This window comes from Tauraco erythrolophus, chromosome 2 (assembly GCF_009769465.1).
Source record: "Tauraco erythrolophus isolate bTauEry1 chromosome 2, bTauEry1.pri, whole genome shotgun sequence".
In the NCBI taxonomy this organism is placed as follows: domain Eukaryota; kingdom Metazoa; phylum Chordata; class Aves; order Musophagiformes; family Musophagidae; genus Tauraco; species Tauraco erythrolophus.
Genome location: NC_141466.1, coordinates 107,804,146 through 107,827,133, shown reverse-complemented (window position 1 = coordinate 107,827,133; position 22,988 = coordinate 107,804,146). Strand labels below are relative to the sequence as shown.

General features: G+C 40.7%; 1 protein-coding gene across 5 annotated transcripts in view; it reads right to left on the bottom strand.

The window, feature by feature from the left end:
* RPS6KC1 (ribosomal protein S6 kinase C1) overlaps positions 1 to 20,038 on the bottom strand; it is a 90,021-nt gene extending 69,983 nt beyond the window's left edge. For 4 of the 5 annotated variants that reach the window (XM_086631716.1, XM_086631717.1, XM_086631719.1 and 1 more), the window contains exons 1-5: positions 19,934 to 20,038; positions 15,187 to 15,222; positions 10,206 to 10,326; positions 2,204 to 2,319; positions 158 to 251 (exon numbers count right to left, since the gene is read on the bottom strand). In XM_086631716.1, coding sequence (XP_086487842.1) covers positions 158 to 251; positions 2,204 to 2,319; positions 10,206 to 10,326; positions 15,187 to 15,222; positions 19,934 to 20,038 — 472 coding nt within the window. The remainder of the gene's footprint in view (positions 1 to 157; positions 252 to 2,203; positions 2,320 to 10,205; positions 10,327 to 15,186; positions 15,223 to 19,933) is intronic. The other variant, XM_086631718.1, reaches the window with a different exon arrangement.
* Between the last annotated feature and the right edge of the window lie 2,950 nt (positions 20,039 to 22,988).

Here is a 22,988-nt window from a genome sequence, read left to right as displayed (position 1 = left end):
GCCCAACTTCTCTTTTGTGAATCCCAGCTCCAGCATTTCTGTCATACCAAGCAAACAGAAACTGGATGTCAATGTTACTACAAATATGGCACTTGTCATTTACGTGCTGCTTTAAAACAGATCATGCTATAAGATTAGGTTTGCCTTCTCTTCTCACCTTCGGAACTGCAGTCAGACAGGTTGTCCGTCAGAGATTCGGACAGAGGCTCAACAGGACCAATCAGTTCAGACCCATCATGCACCTCTCCACCCTGAAAAAATAGAGGGAAAGGAATTATTTAGCTGCTGTGCTCTGTGAAAAGTCGCATTACATAGAAGTGATAGTCAAAATTAAATTCCCTAACCAGTGAGTGCTCCCATGACTTTAGCTTTAATGCATTTAATTAAACTATATAAGCCTGCAAAATTAAACAAGGGCTTTTGGTCAGGCCACATTTGGTTGCCACAGACTAAGTATCTAACAAATAGTCTACTGCAGCTTCAGAGTCCTGAACCATACAGCCTGCAGCAGTTCTGCCTGCGAACTCCAGAATTTAACACAGAGAGAAGAGCGATGCTCCTGCTCTCTGGTGGTACATACAGCCTGTACCCTTCAGTGGCGTTCCCTAGCTCAGCAGGTTCCTCATGCAGGAGTGTTCGTCCATCAGACTGATATCCCACCCATGACACACTATCTTGAGTTCAGTCGTAGTCAAGATTGAACAAACAGGGAAGATAAGGCCAGGCCAGCACATAAGGACATTATTCTCTCCTAAGCCTGGAAGGAATCAAAAGTAAGTGAAGTTACAACACGAACAATTAATCACACTAGAAACCGCCTAAATGTTGGGGGGTTTTCTGATTTCTGCTTTGCATCTCAGGTGCACACTTTCCATGCAACTTTAACAGAAACTGCATCATTTCCAAGGCAAGTGTTACAAATGGGCATTGCTAATCTGCCTTGAACTAGCCCTGCACGCTTTCACACTAGGCAGCTCATGTTTCTGGAACCTATAATATATAGATACACACAGTACTCCCCTTCAGCTGTTTCTAAGACTTCATTGTCCGAGTCTATCTCCCCATGGCTATTTGCACAAAAATCTGAAAAGGAACAAAACCACCCGTGAGCAGAGCTAAAGAACACTGGCTGAGCTGGTGACCGATCAAAACCTAAGGCTTTGTTACAGGAAAACATTACACAACATCAGCTAACAAATAAATCTAAATTATTACACTTGCATAACTCCCCTTGTAGACGTACTTGCTTCTATAAAAATTAATGCCTTTCTAGTTTTATTCATTGCCTTACAAAGCCAGGAAAGGTCCACTGGAAGTCTAAAACTAATACTTTTGTTAAGCAAAGGAGGGGAAAAGAGCTCTGAACAAATATCCCCAAAATACAGAAGTATTTCCAAAAAACTGAAAAAGCACACATGCAAATAAACTGAAAAGTAAAATATTCTAACTCGATCTCTCACTCGTTGTTGCCACCAAAGCTTAAAATAATTTTCATTAAGTATTTTAAAGGGCTCCACAATAACTGCATCATGAAAACAATGCTCAGCCAGATGAGCATTTCCTTAATTCCAGGGAGTTACTATCACGTTTACATGTAAATTTATGCTTTTGTGTTTGCAGAATGTTGGACTAAGCTACCGAAAGTAAAGAGGTTTGAAGAAACTGTTGAAAACAAACTGCTTCAGATGTAATGAAGAGGAAGTCGGTCAACATATTGTCCTAAACTATGTTTTTGAAAATAGTTCTCACAACACTGTACAAGCAGCACATTTCGCTAGTTACATGCCAAATTTGTCACAGACTTGAATCTGTAACAGGCCATAAGAAAACAGTTTAGACAGTTTTCCTTCCTTTGGTTCGAAACTATAAACATCTACATAAAATACAGGAACAGTGACAGTATTTTTATTACTTCCCCATTGAATATCTGGATTTAACATCACGGGGTTTGCTCATCATTCAATAAACAAAAATTCCAAATCCCTTCACCTGAAGTTCCCGTGAAACTTTCCACTTTGTAGAGGTGTGGCATGGAGTTTTTTTAAAGCCACATTTCTAGAGTGAATGGAAAACCCCCAGTCACTTCACAAAGCATGTCAGATCAGCTCACTGTCACTCCACAGCTTATAAAGTAAAGTAGAATCAGCACTATACTTTATTCATATCTGTAAGAAGCAAAATACTTCTGCAAATACTAACAAACCTTAAAAAATTCTTCAAGCTGTTTGCTGTTATAGAGAGCAGGGATATTGGCAGAAAACTGCAGCAGATCTTCAGCGCATTGCCTTCTTTCTTCAATCACAGTTTCATCAAATCGCCCTGGAACAGACACACAGATTGACAGTTTTAGAAATAACTACACATTTATTCTGCAATAGCAACCACCACAAAAAAAAAAAAAGAAAAAAAAAAAAACACCACACAACACCAACACACAAGACAGAAGCAACCTTCTGGAGACAATGCCCTGAGTCTATGAAAGTCATTCCAACGCTTCAGGAGAACATAGCAAATCTTCAAACTTCCCTATTCTCAATTGTCCCTAGAGTCCCGTCTTCCGCAATCCACTCAGATGATGAAAGCTGGCAGCTACGACAAGAATCCTTCGCCCTCTCATCGTAAGAATATGTGAGGCAACACTCTTGATTAGCCAAGAGACACTAACGGATGTCCAGTGTTATCTAACAATAAATGATACATGCACAATTTGACAATATGCCTGTCAGCGTCAGCCTCGATTACGGCCCAAATCCTGTAAGGAGCTGAGCGTTCTTCGCATATTCTCAAGAACAACGCACAACATGAGCGCATAGTAAACGAAATACTGCTAAAAGCCCCCAAAGAGATCGTCAGTTCCAAGGTGCCATTCATGGAGGAGACAGAGTGTAGGGGAGATGGTGAAGCCCTGCTACGAGGCACTGAAGCTTTCCTCTGAAGTAGCTCCATGCAGACAGGGTCTCGTCTCCTCCTGGATTCAAGAGGTAAGCAGAGGTGGGAAGCAGCTCATTTACCAAACTGTATGATCCTTCCCTTTTCCCTACCCAGCACCCAAAACATTCCAATTAGAAAAAAACATATTGAAAAAACAATCCCATAGTTCACCTGAGAGATTTGCTTCTCAGGAGAAAGAACCCTTGGATTGCTGCCTTAAATTCACATTCTTCACAATTGCACACAACTTCTTTTAGCTTTTCATATCAACATCACTTTGTTGTTGAAATAGTTACAAGTTTACAAAAGGAAAAGAGCAGAGGTTAACAGTAATAATTGGAGGAGAATGGAACAGATATTGGAACAGCTATACAGAGGGGAAAAAAAAAGCACTGGGAAGACAAGTTCAAGAAACAGTATTGCTATAACAGCATGACCAGAAAAATAAGAACCACCTGTGACAGCTCTGTGGCATTAACCTTTGAAGAGGACAAAAGAAACATTGAATACAGAAGCAAAATTCATTTATACTCAGAGCAAGCAAAAACATAATCCCAGAAGAAAGTATCAAAGCAGGATTCTTTCCAGAAATTCTTCAAGTAAATAGCTCCTGCCCATGTGGTACCAGAAAAAAAGAAAATAAAACTAGAAAGACACACGCATACTCACAAGATTACAAACAAAGCTTTTGGGGGTTATTCTTCCATGAAAGGAAAGGAAAGACATTAGTTGGGCTAATTTTCAGCTGGATCGGTTCCGTGACTTGTTCACCCTGCCCTTTGAGCCGTACAAACACTAGCAGCCGCACAAAGGAGTGAGCAACAAGCACGCAGAAAGAAGGCAAAGGCAATGCCACCACGTGGAGCAGCAACACTGAAACCGGGCTCTATTAAAGTGTTCATCAAACTTCCTGTGTCTTCAGAGCAACTCTGTGGGTGCATTAGGGCTTTTGCTTCATTCCACGCAAAATAGGACATCATGAAAAAACAACTTCCCTCAGAAAAGCCCAGCGGCATGGGCCAGTTAAATGAATCTACCAAATAACACGAACACTGTTATAATGAAGCGAAAAATCAACTGCCAAGAAGTAAACACTGAACAAGGCCAGAAACAGGCAACTTTTGCAAGCGAGTAACTCTATAAGATATTTTTCCTGGTTTCCCAGGGATCTTTCTCTCCCTAATCTACTCTGTCATCAAACCAAATAAAAACTAAGTTATCCTCATCCGCATCTTCTCAACACTTCCTCTGGGCACCAGACAGGACGTGTCAGGACCAGCGCTGCCAGGCGGACGGGCACACCTTCACCGATTGCCCAGGCGGCTGCAAACTCACGGGCGCGAGCTGAGCCTGCCTGGCCCGCGGTGGCACGACAGCATGCGCTCTCTTCTTACTCAGCTGCCGTTCCACAGACTTTGCAGAAATATAATTACAGTCGCTACCGCCTTCCCTCTCAAGTTTAGCTGATATGAGTCACATGAGTAAAAGGTTTGACTTTCTGACAGCGCAATTACATAAGCCTTACTTTCTCAGGAAGCCAAGCTAAAATAAAAATCAATAAAATGTATGTTTGAACAGAGACATTGAAACGTTAATCAGTGTCACATTTTCCAGCTCATCAGCACCATGATATGCTATCAGGACAGACACGTACGGAACTAGAGGACTCTGGGGGAAGGAAGAACTTAATTCAGGACTGGTTTGTTCACAGACTATCTGGCATCTTGCTGACAGTTTCACTCCCAGCCAACTCTGCCTAACTCCTTCCCCTTCTCCCTTTTTTCACACTTTCAAGCAATCTTGTATTGCTCAACACTTTCATTATCAGCTTTCTCAATCAGATGTTCAAAGGTGCTTAGATACCCAGCTGGCTCTTCAAACATTTCTATTAGGAAGCCTTCCTGCATCTAAATCAATGTTATTTCCACTATCCTCTACATCTCTCAGACACATGGAAACTTCATTATAAGGATCATGTCTTTCCAGGGTTGTAGGAAGTGTCAACTACAATCTTAGCACACAACAAATGCATTAGCACAGTTCAGCTATTCCTCCAGCAATGATCCATTCAAAACTTCTTATATACACAGAAACCAAATGTAAATTCCTGTAAAGAGAATCCACAATTCATATTCTGGAGCAGATCTGAACAACAAAACACCTAGCAAAGTCTGTGTTCATGTTTCAGTTAGTTTCTCACAAGACTTCCGACCACACACGACACCTAATTCTTAAATACACTACTTCATTTGGTATTTTCAAATCCAAAAAGTATCCTTATCTCAGCTTCATAACGTGCATTATGTTTCTGACTCACCGCTAGCAAGTTATCAACATCTGAATTGGTTTTGGTGTCTTTTTGTCCAGAGGGAGAATATTTTTTTACACTAGAGTACATTTCTGCAGTTATTAGATACAAGAAATGCTGAGTAGAGATTTACCAGTATTTTTGTAAAACGCCCTGTATAGTCAACATATGGGAATATTTAAAGTGTCCAGCAAAAGAACTAGTTTGAAAATACTGAAGAAATTATGTTGATGAATATTAGTGAAGGAGAGCAATCACTTTGCAGAAATAGGTATCATAATCGGTGCATAACACTCAGAGAAGCTTTAACAGCTGGATTTGTTAGGAAGTTTTAGATGCCCATGCTCAAGCTCATTATGTTTTCCCCATAAAACAGGTGGAAAAGGTTCAAGTGAAGCACAGAAAAAGTGAAATCATTTCTTCTTCCCCACACATAACAAATTTCATGTTTTGATGTAAGCAGCTCTACTGTAACAGCATAAAAATATATGCACTTGCACATTGTAATTATGAAAAGCTCTGGCGTAAAAAATACAATGCAGTTCAGCTCTGCAGATGCAGCAAGTCTTTGGTTGCATGAAACATGGAAGCACAGCACGATCCATTTGTTTTTAAATAAGTCTCAGTTCTCCATACCATCTCCTAAGACACTAAATGCTGAAGTTGAGATTCAGCTTAGGTTTAATATTTCTACTACAAGTTGGACTGTCAGAGCCACTAATGTTCATTTTGTGAATTGTACTCTCTGCAAAACAATACATATACATTATTTAAAGCACTCATCTCAAAAAAAAAAAAAACAACAAACAACTTGCCAGTAACTACTGGCAACGCTACTTAGTAACTAGTTTAAAAGCTGCAACAAATGGAAGTTCACCACAGAGAAGAAACACTGCAGAAATGCTCCATTAAAGCAGCTTGAAAAACAAAAGATCTTAATAGAGATGGATCTTGCAGCTCAGCATTAACTGAACAACACTGAAAACAAGTTTGTCAAAAACTCAAAGTCCACTAAAATTACATTTTTCCTCTAGTATAAAAAATACCAGTACTGATCTGAAACACAAAGCGACTAGTATGTGTAGAAGTCAGATGGAAGGATATACAGTAAAATGCTATGCTTTAAATAGAAAAATATTTCTTAAATTGAAAAGAGTTAGACATTTCTGTTCCTTTCAGCTACGTACCAGTCATTTAAAATTTATTTTTACATTACTTCCTCTTTCCTGTATTCAGCTTCATTCAAATGTACTGGGTTTTGGTTTGGTTTATTTTTAATTTCAAAGAGCTTTTTGTAAATAACTACATTGAATATTTCTGTAGATTTCCTTCTCTTACGATGTGCACTGCAGTCACTTTTGTTCACCAAATACAATAGAAGAAGGATGTCATTCAGAAGGGATTTCACTCAATTCTTCCCTTGCTTACAGATCTAGTGTAAAAACAGCTAATTTGTATTTCTGGCAATTTAAAATTATTTCAGATATTAGAAGCCCGTACTCTCTTCCATCCTGATTTTCTTTTATTTTTTACCTCTCTCTTTCCTCCCTTCTGAATAGCTACCATATCTTCTACCTGAAATTAAATTATGCTTTGCAAATATTAGCTTTTTAAACAACTTGTCCAGTGAGCACTCTACTCTGTATTTCAGATACAAAACCATCTCAGGATAAAACTAATACTACATTCTCTATTTAACTTTTAGTGCACCACAAGTTCTGACATAGGACCAAAACTCACTCAACTTCCAACCTCATAAATAAGCAAAAATAAAAAGACACAAAAGCTGGATACAATTTAGCTGATGCGAAAGACAATTTAAACCAGGAATTTTACCCAGCTCTGTGCAGAGAACCATGAAATGTGCATCAGCGTTCAGCTTCCTTGCGTTACACTTAGCTGGTCCACACAACAAGGGGTTAAGTCAGAGGCTCCCCCAAAGCTGTAGGGGAAATTTGGACTTGGGTTATAAGCTAACTGCAACTTGGTCATAGTTGTTTATGTCAGCATATTCTTTAAAGCATTTCAGTGCCATGCCTGTATGTGGTAGTCATCAAAAATGAACACTTTAGTAGCAAAAACTACAAGTCTGTGGCAGTATTTGGTCCTCAACATCAAAAGGATAATTTGTGCTTTCCAGGCTGTTTTGCCTCCAGAGGAGTTTCATACAGTTTCTCCGGCACGCAAGGCAAAGGAGGGCCAGCAAATATCGCTATAGAACCATAAGCTCAGGCAGTATTATAGCACTGTCACACAAAGCAGCAGAAAAAAGGCTGACTAAACAACCTCAATTTTGGCACTTTCCAAACTGACAGGCTTGACTATCCCAAAGTAACAGTAAACACCAAAAAAAAATTCAGGCCAAAAGCATAAAATGCTAAAAAAGCACAATAAAAATAATAACAAAAAAACCTCACACAACCAAAAACCTAAAAATGCAGAAAAAAAACACCACAGGAAAAAAATGATAGGGTGCACAAAAGTGAAATAAAAAGTTTATGCTAAACACATGCAAAAATGCTAAAAAACGGTTTTGCATGTTTTTCCATGTGTAGCATGCAGTCAACACATGTCAAAAAACACCAAAAGCATACTGGATGCTAAGACACATTAAAACCACAACTCACAGGAAAAAAAACATGTAAAAGCATGCAGGAGACGTATGTAAAAAAAACGCAAAATAAACACTAGATGCTAAAACATGCTAATGTGCAACACACAGGAAAAATATGCACTAGATGTATGCCCAGTGCCGCTAAAACTGCTAAAAATGCTCTGGCTGGATGCTAAAATGCATGCAACAGAAAAAATGTGCAAAACCATGCATGATAATAAACATAGAAAACAAGCACAATGCGTGGAAAAACATGTGCCAATACACACAAAAGCATGCACTACATGCATGCCAGAAAATGCCAAACATGCTGAACATTAAAAATACTAAAACATGGAAAAAAAAAAAAAAAACCCACAAAAAAAAAAGTGGTAGCAGGATGCAAAAAGAGAAAAAAGCCAAACCCATGCTGGACACTAAAAACACTTAAAACAGGTCACAGACGCACACAAAAAAAAATGTTGTTAAGTGTGCTGTATGTTTAAAACCCACCAAAACATCTCAGAAACACTATAGCAATGGCAAACACCACCACAGCAACAACTCAGAAACAAAAAAAAAATTAAAAAAGAGGTATAAAATCCATGCCAAAATCCCTGGCAAAAAAAAAAAAGCGCATGGGAGATGCATGCCAAAAAAAGCCAAACACACTGGACACTGAAAACACTGCTGCAGCAAAGCCAAACACGCTGCAGTAATGCTTTAGGAACCAAAACTCACATCAAAAAGCAGGCAAAATCCACACCAGAAACCTTGTCAAAAGAACAGCACATGGTAGATGCATTCAATAAAATGCCAAACAGACCGGACATTAAACACCACCCAAGGTGCAGAGAAAAACCATAAACACAGGCTGGATGCTAAAAAAAAAAAGAAAAACAAACAAAACCACACCACACTAAAACAACTTGTAAACACCACGGAAAGGCCTTAATAACCCCAAAACACCTTAGACACTGAAAAGCCAACCCACAAACATCTTAGAAACTGAAACACCTGACAAAAATCACATCAAAAAAGAGCATGTGGTAGACTCATGCCAAAAAAAGGCCAAACATACGTTGGAAGCTGAAAAGCATCTTAAGACATCCAATAATTGCACACAGTAGATGCGTGCCAAAAAACCCAAATATACTGGATACACAAAATAAAACACTGAATAACTGTCAAAAACCTGCTGAAAAATCATGCAGTATACATATACAAAAAAAAACCAACACACCACAAAAGAGATCCTAGACAGAAATAACGCAGTGGCAATGCTCTATGAACCAAAACCACACCTAAAAATGCCCCACATGCACACCAGGATCCTTGCCAAAAAAAGAACACATGGTAGATGCATGCAAAGAAATGCCAAACACTTGTTGGACACCTGAAAAAAAATATTAAAATGCTTGGAAAAAAGGCTAAAAAGCATGTGGTAGGTAGACACCAAAAAGCACCAAATCCATTCTGGGTAGTTAGCAATGCCTTAGAATTGTAGGTGCGTGCAAAAGAGACACCAAACATGCCGGACACATTAAAAAACACTGAAAAATGCTTAAAAATCCAGTGGATATTGTCTGGTATACACACACTGAAAAACCAGCAACACTTTGTGCTGGACACAAAGAACACGCCCTAAAAATATAAAAACACACACCACTAAAATAAACAGAATATGCTGCTAAAAAAAAGTGAAGATGGGGTTCTATATGGAGTCATCCCACTTCACTGAAAACCCACCTATAGCTCATTCACGATGACATATACATCTGGATTAAGACAAGACCTTTGGCTTTTAAGAGCTAATTACTTTTTGTCATGTATTTCTCTTATAGAGTCACAATCTTCTTACTGGTTGTTTTGGTGAAATAGTTAGCTGTTATATGTAAAATTGATCTCAAAAACCTAGCTAGATGAAATTGATAATTACATAACAAATTAAATTAAAAAAAAGCATTTTCTGTAACAACCACTTCATACTTCACTATAACTCATCACTAAAAATCCCAGACAGCTCATATATGAAAACCTTTGTTCGTTGTTCAAATGCTGTTCACAAAGCTGACATAGACTTTATGCTCCTGAAAACAGGTAATGTATGTTGTAAAGATAGAGAACAGACACATCAATAAATATTTGAGCTAATATCTCTAACATGGAAGCAAGGACTTAACTATACCTGTTAAAAAAAAATAAAAGCATCAAGCTGTGATACCAGCACACCTACAAGCAAGACACAACAAACCAAACAGTTGAGTAGTAAAAGCATATGGAAGAGAGTTCTATGCAGCCACAAAAGAAGATGTATTTACAGATATTGAGTTATCAAAGAATTTCAGTAAGTCACGAAGAAATTACGCTTACCAAACACTATCGCTTTGGCAAAAGGTGGGAAGAGCTCTGTGTGTCTGCATAGGTTTTTATGAATTTGCCAGAGATCTTTGTGCAGTTTCTTAAAGTCACTGTATCTCTTCCAAACGACTATCTGAAGCAAAGAAAGTGGAGAGAAGTATTAGTGAGGTTCATTGTTCGCATTGCATCACATCACACACACATTCTTTTTAAGCAAATCAGACAACTACTTTCAGCAAATACGTTTAACAAAAATATACATCCAAACCACCAACTGCAACAACCATTTAAAAAACGGTCACTATCTGTCCTCAATTCCCATTTTGACTAGCAAGACTACAGTGCATAGAAAAAAAAAATGTTAAGTAAAAGCTGAAAGAAGGAAACAGAAAAGGCACAGGCAGTACTGTTTCAGTCATGCTGCGATCCAGAACCACCCGGGGAACCTGTACGAGAGGAAACAACGCCGAAGAGTAGTGTTGGACTATCCAACACTCAATAGCATGCTGTGCTTGGCGCAGCTGCAGGTGTGGGGAAGAGAGATAACAGCAAAAGAGAAAATGACAGAAGAGAAATAAATATAAGTAAGGGATTCTTAAGGACAGCACATTAAGCACCCAAGCCTACAAACCAGCTCGTATTTTGTTTATGTGAAATGTTGATCAGGTGTAAATGCAAGCCTACATTTTAAATGGCTATTACTAATAAACCTGAACAAAAATTGAATATGTTCCTTTCATCATCTAGACAAAATCTCCAATGTCAGGAATGTAAAGAGAGCACTGGTTCATTACATCAGCTTTTCCTGATCCTTCCTTTCCAGCAAGAAGCAGTCATTTGCCAGCCAGGTTCCTCCCTGCCAGGTATCTACCTTACCCTTCTTCCATCCCACTCTTTGTATTCTTTCCATTCAAGGAAAGAGGAGAACCCGATAGGAAAATTAAGCCAGGAAAAGAACAGAGCAATAAAATTTACACTTGACTGCTAACAGGTTTGCTACCAGGATGAAAAAAAAAAAAGAAAATTTTGTATCTTGGCCTCAATTTTGGTCAGACTCACTAAGCCACATAATAAACCTCAACACTAATGTAAAGTGATTAAAGTAGAACAGGGAAGGGGGGGGAAAGAGAGACTGCAATGCATCCAGCAGTTGATTCCAGTGTTCCATGAGTCAAATGTCTCAATTAGCTTAATACCACTAGCCACAATTTAAAAGATTCCAAATATTTCTCACTGGTCGTCTGTGAGATTTTAATATTTTAACAGGTCGTCTTCTCATGAGTGACCATAATTAAAAAAATATTCTTTTCAAGCAAACTAGATTTAGAGCTAAGTAAAAGGCTTAATTTTAGAGGGGTGTTTTGCTGCTGTTATAGTTTTGTTGGGGATTTGGAGGGGTTTTTTAACCCTAAGGCCAGAGGCTTTCCAAGTTTCAGCAGATTCAAGTCCTACCCACAGAACAATGCAGGTATGAGATAACGGGACTGTTCACAGTGGATATGCAAAGCTTTAATATGGCAACACTCTATCCACCTTATAAACTTAACTACACTGAAACTAGCAGTCCTGATTCAGCGCCACCTATTGTGCACACCTTTCTAGGGCTCAATTACAACTAGCACTTGGTGGAATTCAACAGACAAGGCAAGAAAAATCAGAATCTCTCAAGAAGGTCAACTGGTGATTTTGCCATCAGAAACAACTATTTTTCAATGCTGTACTTCCATCTAATAATCCAACATCCAGAAAGTGGATGATCAGCAACTCTTGAGCAGTGTGCATATAGAATACAAAATTGCTTAAGATCGTGAAGTCCCGAAACATCAAGTTACTGTATTGTCAGTACTTGGAGGCAACGTGAAAAGCTGCCAGAAAATAAGAGCATGAGATTCCGTTCCACTAAAAAAGTATCATTTTTGTACTGCTGCAAGTGATCTTCCAATAGCCAAGGGGAAAAAAAATAAATATCCGTAAGTAGCTTGCATAGCAAAAGCGGTCATCCTAAAACCTTTCACAAGCTCATGGAAATCATGCCTTTGTGTGCATGCAGCTCAGCAAAGTTAGCAAAGTTTCCACTCTAACATACTCATTAGAAATCAAATTTGGAGGAAGGACACACTGTACTGTGAGGCCCAATGAAGCACAGCAAGTATATCATAAAACATATGTTAGACTTGTAATGCAATAAGGCGCTTGTCATGGCTGGAGTCAATAGATCTCTATGAACTCATAGAATCATAGAATGGCATAGGCTGGAAGATCAGAGGCTAGAAGGCATTAGAGATCATCTAATCCAACCTCCCTGTCATGGGCAGGGATGCCTCTCAACTAGATCAGGCTACTAAAGGCTCTGTCTAACTTGGCCTTGAACACCTCCAGAGAGGGGCATCCACAACTTCTCTGGGCAATTTATTCCAAAGTCTTACCACCCTTGTACTGAAGAATTTCTTCCTAAGATCTAATCTAAATCTGTTTTCCTTAGTAATAATAATCATAGAATCATAGAATGGTTAGGGCTGGAAGGGACCTCCAAAGGTCATCTAGTCCAATCCCCCTGCTAGGAACAGGGATATCTCCAACTAGATCAGGTTGCTCAGGGCCTCGTGCATGTAACTTGTCTGTTCCACAATGAACAACCGTTTCTCCTGCGTAAATGAGTTAAGAAGGGAAAAAAAAAAAAAATCTCACAAAACTACCCTAGTTACAATTGCCTCACACACCATGTTGCCACCATCCATCCCCAGAAGCAAGGAAATTAAAGTTAAGTCCACTAGCCTTTCTGTACCTATTAATTCCTCCACGCACAACTTTACGTTAACTTTTTTCATCCTTTTGAGAAAAAAACCCTTACAAGGTTATCTTCCTTCCTGTCCCAGAAACAACAGTTGAGGATATCTTGAATTGTACTCGGCTGCAGTGGGAGAGATGTTGTATTAAAGGCTTGTATCCCAAAGGGCAGTTAAAAGAGGTGACAGAAAACCGGCAAGTAGAGTTGAGGTCACAGTACACCACCTTATGTACAGTTGTACACATGTAATGTATGCATTAACATCACAGGAGTGACATTAAAAGAGAATTCTGAATGAGTAGGCAGGCACAACTAAGTGGTCCTATGTGGGTGCAGGAAGGGGATTGCATAAGACACCTCGTAAAGCAACAGGGTGGTTGCGTGCACAAAGTTTTGTCTATTGAATTTCTAATTGAGCATTTTGGGAAACTGAGGTAAATTTATTTTCAGTGGGAACAGATTAGGAACATATTTTTTTTCTTTCAAAAGCTACCCACAATTTTTCTTCTATCACAGGAAGCCACTATAACAGAAAAGCTCCCAACTTATGTGGTTTTCTGACTACAATCCACTCTCATGGCAACTACCATCTAGGATATTCCTAACAACTAGGAACTTTCAGATGCTTGCTAATAACAGAATCACACCACACCTAACATCCTATCCCATGCAAAATAATTAATTTGATACAGTGCAGGGAGGAAAAGGGCAATTATCAACAAGTTTATAGAAAATTTAAGTCTTCTTACAGACTGGAGTTTGTGGAATCCTGCATGGCTAACCTATAGCCACAGATCAAAGCAATGACTAAAAGATACGCTTTTGCTATTGCTTCAAAACTACTTAACATATATTCATGCAATACTCCAGCTGAAAGACACTTACAATATACTTTTCTAATGAATGGTTCATCAACAGCTGCTACAAAGTGTTTTTCCCACAAATGAAGATTAAGGTATTGGCAGAATGTGCTCATGGATAGGTTCAACTCAGGAGTTTCCCTTGAAAAGGTGAACATCAAGCTACAAACTACAGTAATGCAGTTCTAAAACTAGATCCATGATCATCTGATTCTGATAGGCTATTTTAACCTTCTAGAGATTAAAAAAAAATGCAAAAAGCATGAATATTCATGTTTGCCTGATTCTCAAGATTTCAAAGAAGGATGCAACAAAGGGGTGTTAGGTGCATTAGCCAATTCTCACCTCTGCCAAGCCACTAATCAGTAACTCATGTTTGACCACACAGAGATGCAATGAATTCATTTATGGGCTCTTCTTTCATCAACTATCCAGGTTCTCCTCAACTGCAGTAAGAGATTGCACCAGAAATTTAACATATGCATATGTTACACAATGTCTGAAAAGCCGTAACGCTGTGCTATTGAAGGAAGATCTTGCATTTACATAGTATAAAAGCATCAATGTCAAGTCATTAGTCCAGAAGAAAGCAAAAGAGGGAAAAAAAAAGGTTTTTAATCTTAAAAAAAAAAAAGACACCCCACAACCCACACACGTGTGACGTAATTTTTTTGTCTCAATAAAATGGTTCCTGACAGTATTCTAAGATATTAAAGAGGCACAAGGACACAGCAGACCCTTATCCAGAGCATTTTCAGAAGAGGTAAAGAATAAGCAACTTTAAAGTCTTATTGAAGTATATCACCGGAAAATACTTAAAATACTTGATGAGTCTAAAGACAGAGGCATAATATATGACTCGCAGTCTAATCTCTCAGCTACTCCTATGCTCGTCCATTTTTCCCCTTCACTAATAGACAGTAATGATGTAGGCTTTTCAGTGAAGTATTGGTTAAAGAGGAAAAGAGTACCTACAGCTGAGACCTAAGACTTAGATTGTGGACTGATCTCTAATTTTACCAGTAGGAGTTAAGTAACCATCAATTTGCCAATTCCAGCCCTGAGAAAAGGGCTTGCAAAGTTATCAAAGCAGTTTTGTCATCAAAAGACACTTTACTCCCTAAGACTTTGTTTCAAGTCACAATTCATCACTGAGGGATGAATCACAACATGTTACACTAGCTACTGTTTGCAACTCTGAAGGCTAAGGACAAATGGAAACATACAAAAACCTGTTTGGTCAATTACAGGGACAAAACGCACAGAAATTGCTAATTTACATCAAAGATGTTTCAAAAGGCATAGTGTGATACACAAAGACATTTGCACAAGTTTAAACTGTTACCTCCTGGACATCCTCTGGATTTTTTCTTGAAACAATCTGAAAAGCAAAACAAACAAAAGATATATATATAAGCGCTTGGATTTTCAGTTTGGAGGTTAAAAAGAGTAACACAACGATTTGTTGCTGAAGAGAAAAACCTGGAAAAAGGCAGTTGCATGTCCCTCTGAGCACAGAAACATTTTAATTTAGTTTTAGAGAAGTCTAATATCCAAATACAACACAGTGAGGTATTTTAGCAGCAGAGTTAGTTGCTGTGATTAGAAACAACACCACACATTCTAGGCAAAATGGCACAGAAGGCATCTCACAAAACAAAGCTACACAGAGCACATCCCCCATCATCTTCCCAGTCTCTTCCTATTAATTCATATTAAGGCCACATTACTCCCAATAAGTGGCGCTAATTAAGGCTACTCGGCTTAACATACACTGTGAACGTGAGGCTTTGCACTTGCTAAGACAGTATTTCCACTTTACTTGCAGCCATCAGTGCGCACACACGTCTCACACTATCCTTGTCTATTTGTTTCTCCTTAAACACTCTTTGCTTATTAATTATAAATTACTTTGTCCAGAGGAAAATTGCAGTGAAAACGAGGCTTGGCTGCACACCATAAAGAAGCCCATATTTTGTTAGGATTTTTTTTTTCTTTAAATAAATATTGATCCCAAAAGCCTTTGTAATCCAAGTTCAGTATTGAACTTACAAACAGCAGTAAAAGCACAGCCACACAAACAAACAAATTCAATAAAGACATCTTTAATTCATAACTGCAATTATCTTGTGCAAGTCCGTATATCCTTCATCATAACTCAGCCAAAGCTGTTTAACAAAATAATTAGCCTATTGTTAGCTAAAGCAAAACAGGGCATTCTCAATCCAAACAGAGACTATCCACACGCTGACACACCCTAGAACAATTAATGCTGTGAATAGGTGATGCACACAAGCACACACAAGGAGTCCGTCCTACGTGCACCCCAGAGATGAAAGCACCATCCTGCTGCACCACAAAGCACCACGCAGCTGTCGCTGCGAGATGGAAGTCACTGAATCTACACTTTCCTCTTGCTAAGCGGCAATAACACACCCTTCATACTTCCCACAAACTAGCTCTCTTCCTCCCGTTCATCTTAAGAATCTTCGCCAAAGCCTCCCAGATTTCGTAACATCGGCTCGCTACACAGTCCAGCCACTGTAATCTTTCACACGTTTTGGAGGAGACAAGGCAGAAAAGAGAAGTGTTATCTTCCTAGCAATCTCTCAAAAGACCTAAAACCTTTTCCTTCACAAGTCTAAGTTCTTTCTCTCACCTTGCACACCAAAGTCCTCTTCTTCCAGCGTAGTCTACATTGATAGAACCTTCCTCAACTTTCCTCACTCTTGAGTAATCTAACGTTTGGCAACTTTACCAAATTTTAACCTTGGCAGCTGTTGCTCCTCCGTTCACTACCAGACAGTTCATATGTACAATTGGTGAAATATTTCTAATCTTCTTTTCTAATAGCTGGCGGTGCTTGACGTAAGGAGCCTGTAGAGCTGGGCGAAGGAGATATCACAGGCATGGCTACACATCACAGAAGAACACCAAAGGGCACACACCAACTGCTTTGCTTTGCAGTTCACCTTTAGTTAAAGCCTTGCAACAGTTTTGGCAGCTAGGTAAGTTACCAGATGGGCAGAAGGAGACCCAGAGAGATGAGTAATTACCCAGCCAGTTAGTAAGAATCTGGAATAAAACCCAGAGGCCCTGTTTCACACTTGTTCTAATGTTACATCACCTTCTATATCTACCAGCCACGCCAACTTTAAGTCAGTACGTAATAATTTATGTGTTGTCCTACTTTGTTCTTCATATCCTTTTCTGAAGGGCAACCTCAAAAGAGGTCTGCCCCTTCGATCCAACCTATAATCAACCTAGAGACTTGGCAAAGATGATCCAATCACCCAAATTTTCAGTGCGCTTTTCTAATCTTTCCAGAAAGATCAGCTTAGTCAGCTCCTTCTGCAAACCTGTCATGCAAGCAATTTTAATCTATTTTTTAAAATATCATTAGGATAGCCACCAATGAGCCAAGCAATGCATAATTACTGCATTAGGCTCTGAAAACAGAGATCTTACGAGGATCCTCACCATCGAGCAAAGTATTTCAGATTATCCTGTTCCTTGTCTGTCTGACCAGCAGATATCCAACATAAATCATTAGAAGATTACAATTATTAATGATAATTAAAAATTCTAAATTATCTGAACTTTTATTAGTGGCCTAAATTTTCAGATATCATTGAAGAACACTCCTAGTATCACAATTTGCTGATATCTCTTTCAGTTCTTTAGCCTTTGGAAATGGATATGAAAAAGCCAATACTCATTTAATTTTGTCTGCATTTACAATTATTTCACAGTCTACAAGTAAATAAAATGTATATTCTCTGCTATACAAACAAAACCTTTAAGAAAAAGCTGCAATAAGGATAGAGCACCTTAGCATTCAGAAGAGACTGTGTGGGGAGTCGTGCCTTTGGGTCAGATGTTTAGGACATACTAAACAAGTGTTTTCTCATCCATGATTATTAATCTATCATTCTATTGGAACAGCAAGTTCCTCTAACTTCAATTCACAAAGGATTCACTCATACACCACTGAAAGGAACCAGAAATCTCCACTAGCACGTCCTGAGATCTCAGCCAGAAGGGTATTCAACACAATGGGAAGATCCACCTCACTTGTTCACAGTGGTCCCCCAAAGCTGCTAAGCATCAGATCAGCAAGTACAGCTGTAGTGCTGTGATATCTGCCTCGGAGGCAGATCACTGCAGGAACAGGAAGGAGAAATAGGAAGAGAGAAAAAACGTATGTACACTGGATTATTTTTAAATCACTTTGTTCAGCATCTAACTCCCCAAATCCTCACTTCAAGTACAACATAACAGATTACCAGACAGAGTCCTACTGAAACAGAAGTTATTTATACTTCTGCATTTGTGAATCCAAAGCATCCTTTGCTGCATAAGAGAAATATTTTTTCACTTTAAGGATTTTTAGATATTAAAACACGCAGAAGCACTAACAACCTCTGGTTAGCTCAGTTTAATTTGGACAGCTCACAGACTGACCAGCTCCTTGCTCTGTACTAAATCACATGCAGTCAACACACTGCCTGATTCTGCATGGCCCCACTTAGATGCGCAGGTGCTTTTCCACAATTTATGTGACATGGAAGAAGAGTGGCATTCCTCACCAGTTATCTACAACTTGCTCTTGAACAATTCTGCATAAACAAAAATATCACAAAGCATTTTAACTGGCTTCAGCCAGTAAGAACAAAGTCACCAGAGTAAAATAAGCTGAAGTCTTGGCTCACTCCTATTACTTCCCACTGCACTGACAACTTTTGAAAACACAGACACACACACTTAGCCCATCACAAGCTACTGCAGAAAGACGTGATGGCACTGTTTTCTGCCTTGCTTCTATCTCAGGAAAGGCTTTTTAGATTAAAGCTTTGTAGGGAAAAACACCTCTTTTTTTTTCCTCTTAACAAATAGTACATTTTATTGGACTAAAAAGAATGTTTTAAATATGCCCCATATTTGTGTTTGGTGGACTTGTATACATATATATGACAAAAAATAATTTAAAAAACCTTTAATTTCATAAGTCACACAAAGTGATCATAGTCAAACAACCTGAGCACTACAGTATATATACAGAACACTGTATTCTTTCAATTAAGGGAAGGGTGCATATAAACACAGGTTGCTCTCACAGGCAGAATGCCTACAGCTGCAGTAACTACAAGATTACAGGTCATTTAAATAAACTCTGTCCCTCTGTGATGCTTTCTGATGCTCTCAACATATCCCACCATCCCTGTGACCTGAACTCCCACTCCTCTTGCACCTATCTCCACATATTTAGTTACTCCCCTCTCTTTTTGGCTTAAATAGGAAAGCTGAGGAGAAGAGAAAGCAAGAAATTTCCCTAGAGGAAAAGCAGCAGCTTTCAGCAAAATGAGCAACATTGTTACTTGCTTCAGCTTTCCCTCTTCTCCTACCAGGCCTCTCTTATTCATCCAGACCCCGTTCTGCCCAAACGGGGTTGGGCACTGGGCACAGGCAGCCCTTAAGAAAGAGGCTGCCTAAACATTCAATCCAAACAGCCCTGCGCCTCCAGCGTAGGCGTGCTGGACCTACGGACTCAGCTCCCTCATCCTCCCTCCGGAGCTGGCTGCGCTGTGGGGCAGGCAGGAAGGCAGAGCAATTCCACTGCAACCTATCTGAGAGATTTCTGGGGAGAAGGAGGGGATGGGAGGGGGAAGAAGGATAAGAGTTGTTTGGGTTTAAGCTATTCTCGTTCATCCCGCAACGAACAGGAAAGAAATTGACCGCTAATTGCGAAGCGCGTTCGCGGCCATGACAACGCCATGCGAAGCTCCAAGTTTGCAGCAGGGGACCCAGGCTCGGCTCGGGAGCGCCCGCCGTGCCCGAGCCTTCCCCCGCTCCCACCCGTGTCCCCGAGGGGGGCTCCCACGCCGCGACCGGCCTGATCCGCGCAGGGCAGCCCGGATCCCCACTGGCAGCCCGGCCACAGCCTCTGCTCCGCGCACGGCACCGGCTTCACAGACCGAACACCGGGCAGGCCGGGCGCGGGGGCCCGAGGAGACGAGGGGCAGTGCGGCGGCCCGCGGCTCCCCGAGCGGCCGGCACGGCGGCGGCCGGGGCCCGGCCGGGCGCTGACTCACCCGCGCCGTGACCTTGTAGACGGTGTGCCCGCGGGGGTGCCGCCGCGGCTCCGTCACCGTGTAGAAGCGGGCCAGGTCCCCGCCGCGCTCCCGCGGGCTCAGCATGCTGCCCCCCACCGCAACGCCGCCGCGCCGGGCCCGGCCCCGACCGAGGCGGAAGCGGCGCCCAGGAACGCCCCGCCCCGCCCCGCCCGGGCGGTGCCGGGGGCCCGGTGGGGCCCGCCCCGCCGCGGGGAGCCCCGCCCGGGGGCGGCGGCCGTGAGGGGTCTGCCCCGGTGGTTCCGCCGGGTACTTGGCGCCCGGGCCGGAGCTCGGCGCTGCGGCGGTTCCGAGCCGCGTCCCGCCGCCGCGGCCGTCAGGGTGCTGGACAGCCCCTGGCCGGGCCCCATTCCTTCCCACACCGCTTCCAGCTGCCGGTTTTGGTCATCGCCGGTTCCTAACAGGCGGCCTGGAGGTGGCCGCCTTTGCCGGAGCCTGAAAGTCTCCATGGCGTGGATGAGGCCAAGGTGCCACGGTCAAATCACCCAGGCACGGCCCAATCACCCAGGCACGGCCCCGCGGCCGGTCCTGTTCAAGGGACTGTACAGGGCACGGCCGGGAGGGATTCGCCCTCAGCAGTGACCACCGAGCCCCCATCAAATACCGGTGCCCGGTGGCATCTACAAACGGTGCCCCGTGGCATCTACAAATCTGCAACAAGACCTTCCACTGACAGAGCGGTACACCACTTCCTGGGATATTTTAAGATACACCGCCCGAGATCTTAAAAGTCTATAACGCAGAAGCAACTCACAGATTTTAAAGATGGATGCTAAGAGAAAGGCAAGTTCGCTAGGTACTGAATCACGATGTTTTATGTTCCGTGTGTTCTTCGGATTCTCTAAGCCGTGCCTGGATTCTCCCTGCAGGTGGGCTCTCGTGTGCGCACAGGTCTGCGAAACACTTGAGTGTGAGCAAACTCTCCAGGGCGCGAGGTGCATGGCTTCAGTCCAAAGGAGCGCAACGTTGCGCTGCACGACGTTCTCCTTTCTTGGATTCGTAAGATTACAGGTACCCTCAATTGCTTGGCTGTAGCGGGATCTATGCCAATGTAGATCTCTACAAATACAGATCACACTTCGGATTATATGAACTGTTAAGATTATTTTATTTTTTAATCACTGTGTTTTCATTCATTTACTAGCAGATGTTAAAAAAATCAGGTTTTCATTACCGGGTTATTAATATCTCTGATCTCGCACAGGTCTTTGACATAAAGAAAAGAACTTAACTGCATTTCTTTGTAAAAGATGAGAGAGTCTTGTCCTGAAGTTCATAGTAAACAAACGTCTCCTTAGAGGATGACTGAACTGCATCGTGAATCCTTACAACATTCTCAATTATAGCTATGTAAATGAAAACCCTTCTTCTACAAACGCATTCATTTTCTGAGTTCCTGATCAGAATCACTTCCACAGGTCTGGAAGCACAAGCTCACCTTTGTAAGCAGTCTTTGTAAGCAGTTTCAGTGTGTCACTGTTTGGGAGTACTGCTGGAATTTCACCTCTTCCTTATTCCTAGTGATTACAAGTTTACTGTTACTCTTAGTTTGGACACTGCCCTCACTCACTCAATTCTTACCTCATTATAATGAGGATTCCAATCTGTGTACCAGAGAGGTTAGACAGAATGATGTCAAGGATACTTTTTTACTCTCCTCTCTAATTTTAGGTATAGAAAACTTGCAGCTACTCAGATGTAGTGGCATCACATCCAAAAAACAAACAGCTGGTTGAAAATACACTTGCTTAGAAAAATAAGGAACATTTTCTAGCGTGGTATACTAATTATTTGTTACATCATGCAGTTCATATAACCCTTTAGTGTAATAACATCATTAGACAAACAGTTCTGGTATAAATTTGGTTACGAAGCAGCACTTGCTTATAATATCTCATAAGATGTGGTAGTTTTGAGGTTTTAATAGTATAAACAGAAATCAATGGGACCGAAGCAATCATTGACTAATCCATGATGAATTATATAATAGATATCATTTAAGTTTCAATAGCTAACTCATGCATCTTCTGAGAAAAAAAAAAATCCATCTTGAAATGCTGTCTAACTCAAAAGTTAGCAATTTGGTGGGAGAAGGAGGGAAGAAGCAGTAGGAGTAGAGAACAAGACAGAGAAGGGTATATTGCAACTGTATAACTCCATAGCTGAACCAAGAAGGGGAATAAAAATGATCAGATATATGGAATAGCTTCTCCTTGTGCAACAACAGAGTGGTCTGAGACTTTTCAGCATGGAAGAAGGAATAACATGAGGGCATATGATAGTGGTCCATGAAATCATGCGTGGCATGGAGAAGATGGATAGGGATGGACTGTTCAGTCTCTCTTTACACAAGAAACAGAGGCCAGTGAAGCTGGTAGGAATGAGGTCACAAAATTAACAATAATAAAATAGTTCTTCACGTGAGTGCTAGACCTGCAGAACTTTTGTCAAAGGATGTTGCTGATGCAGAAAGTTTGCGAATTCAAGTACCTGAGGGAGGGTCACTGAGGGTAACTAAAACAGCTAGAGGCAGGGAGAATGTTCATTTGGAGTTTGTCTAGCCCCTGCACATCTCTAGGCATCTGCTGCTAACTGCTTTTAGAAAGCAGAAAACTGAGCTCAGTGGACCATTGGTCTGAACAACCATGGCTGTTCTCATGTGCAATATAATCAATCAAATCATCCCTCAGTGAGTCAGTAGCCTCCATTCACTATGGAGTTTCGAAAGCTCAAATGACTCATAAAATAATTTGGCCTCTAGTTTCAAATCAGAATTTGGAGAAACCTATTTTGAAGAATATCTCTTAAAATGGTATAGCCAACCTAGGTACACAAAATAATAATTACAGGAGAGTAAACAATCTGCAGTTAAGTGTTACTGGCTTATTAAGACTTTCCTAGGTCAAAGCAAGAAATAATAGCAACATTGACATGAGAAACAAACTGCATTGTATTAATAGATTAATCTTTTTCTTATCTTCTGTTTTGTCTGTTACACAATTAACTTTTATGCTTA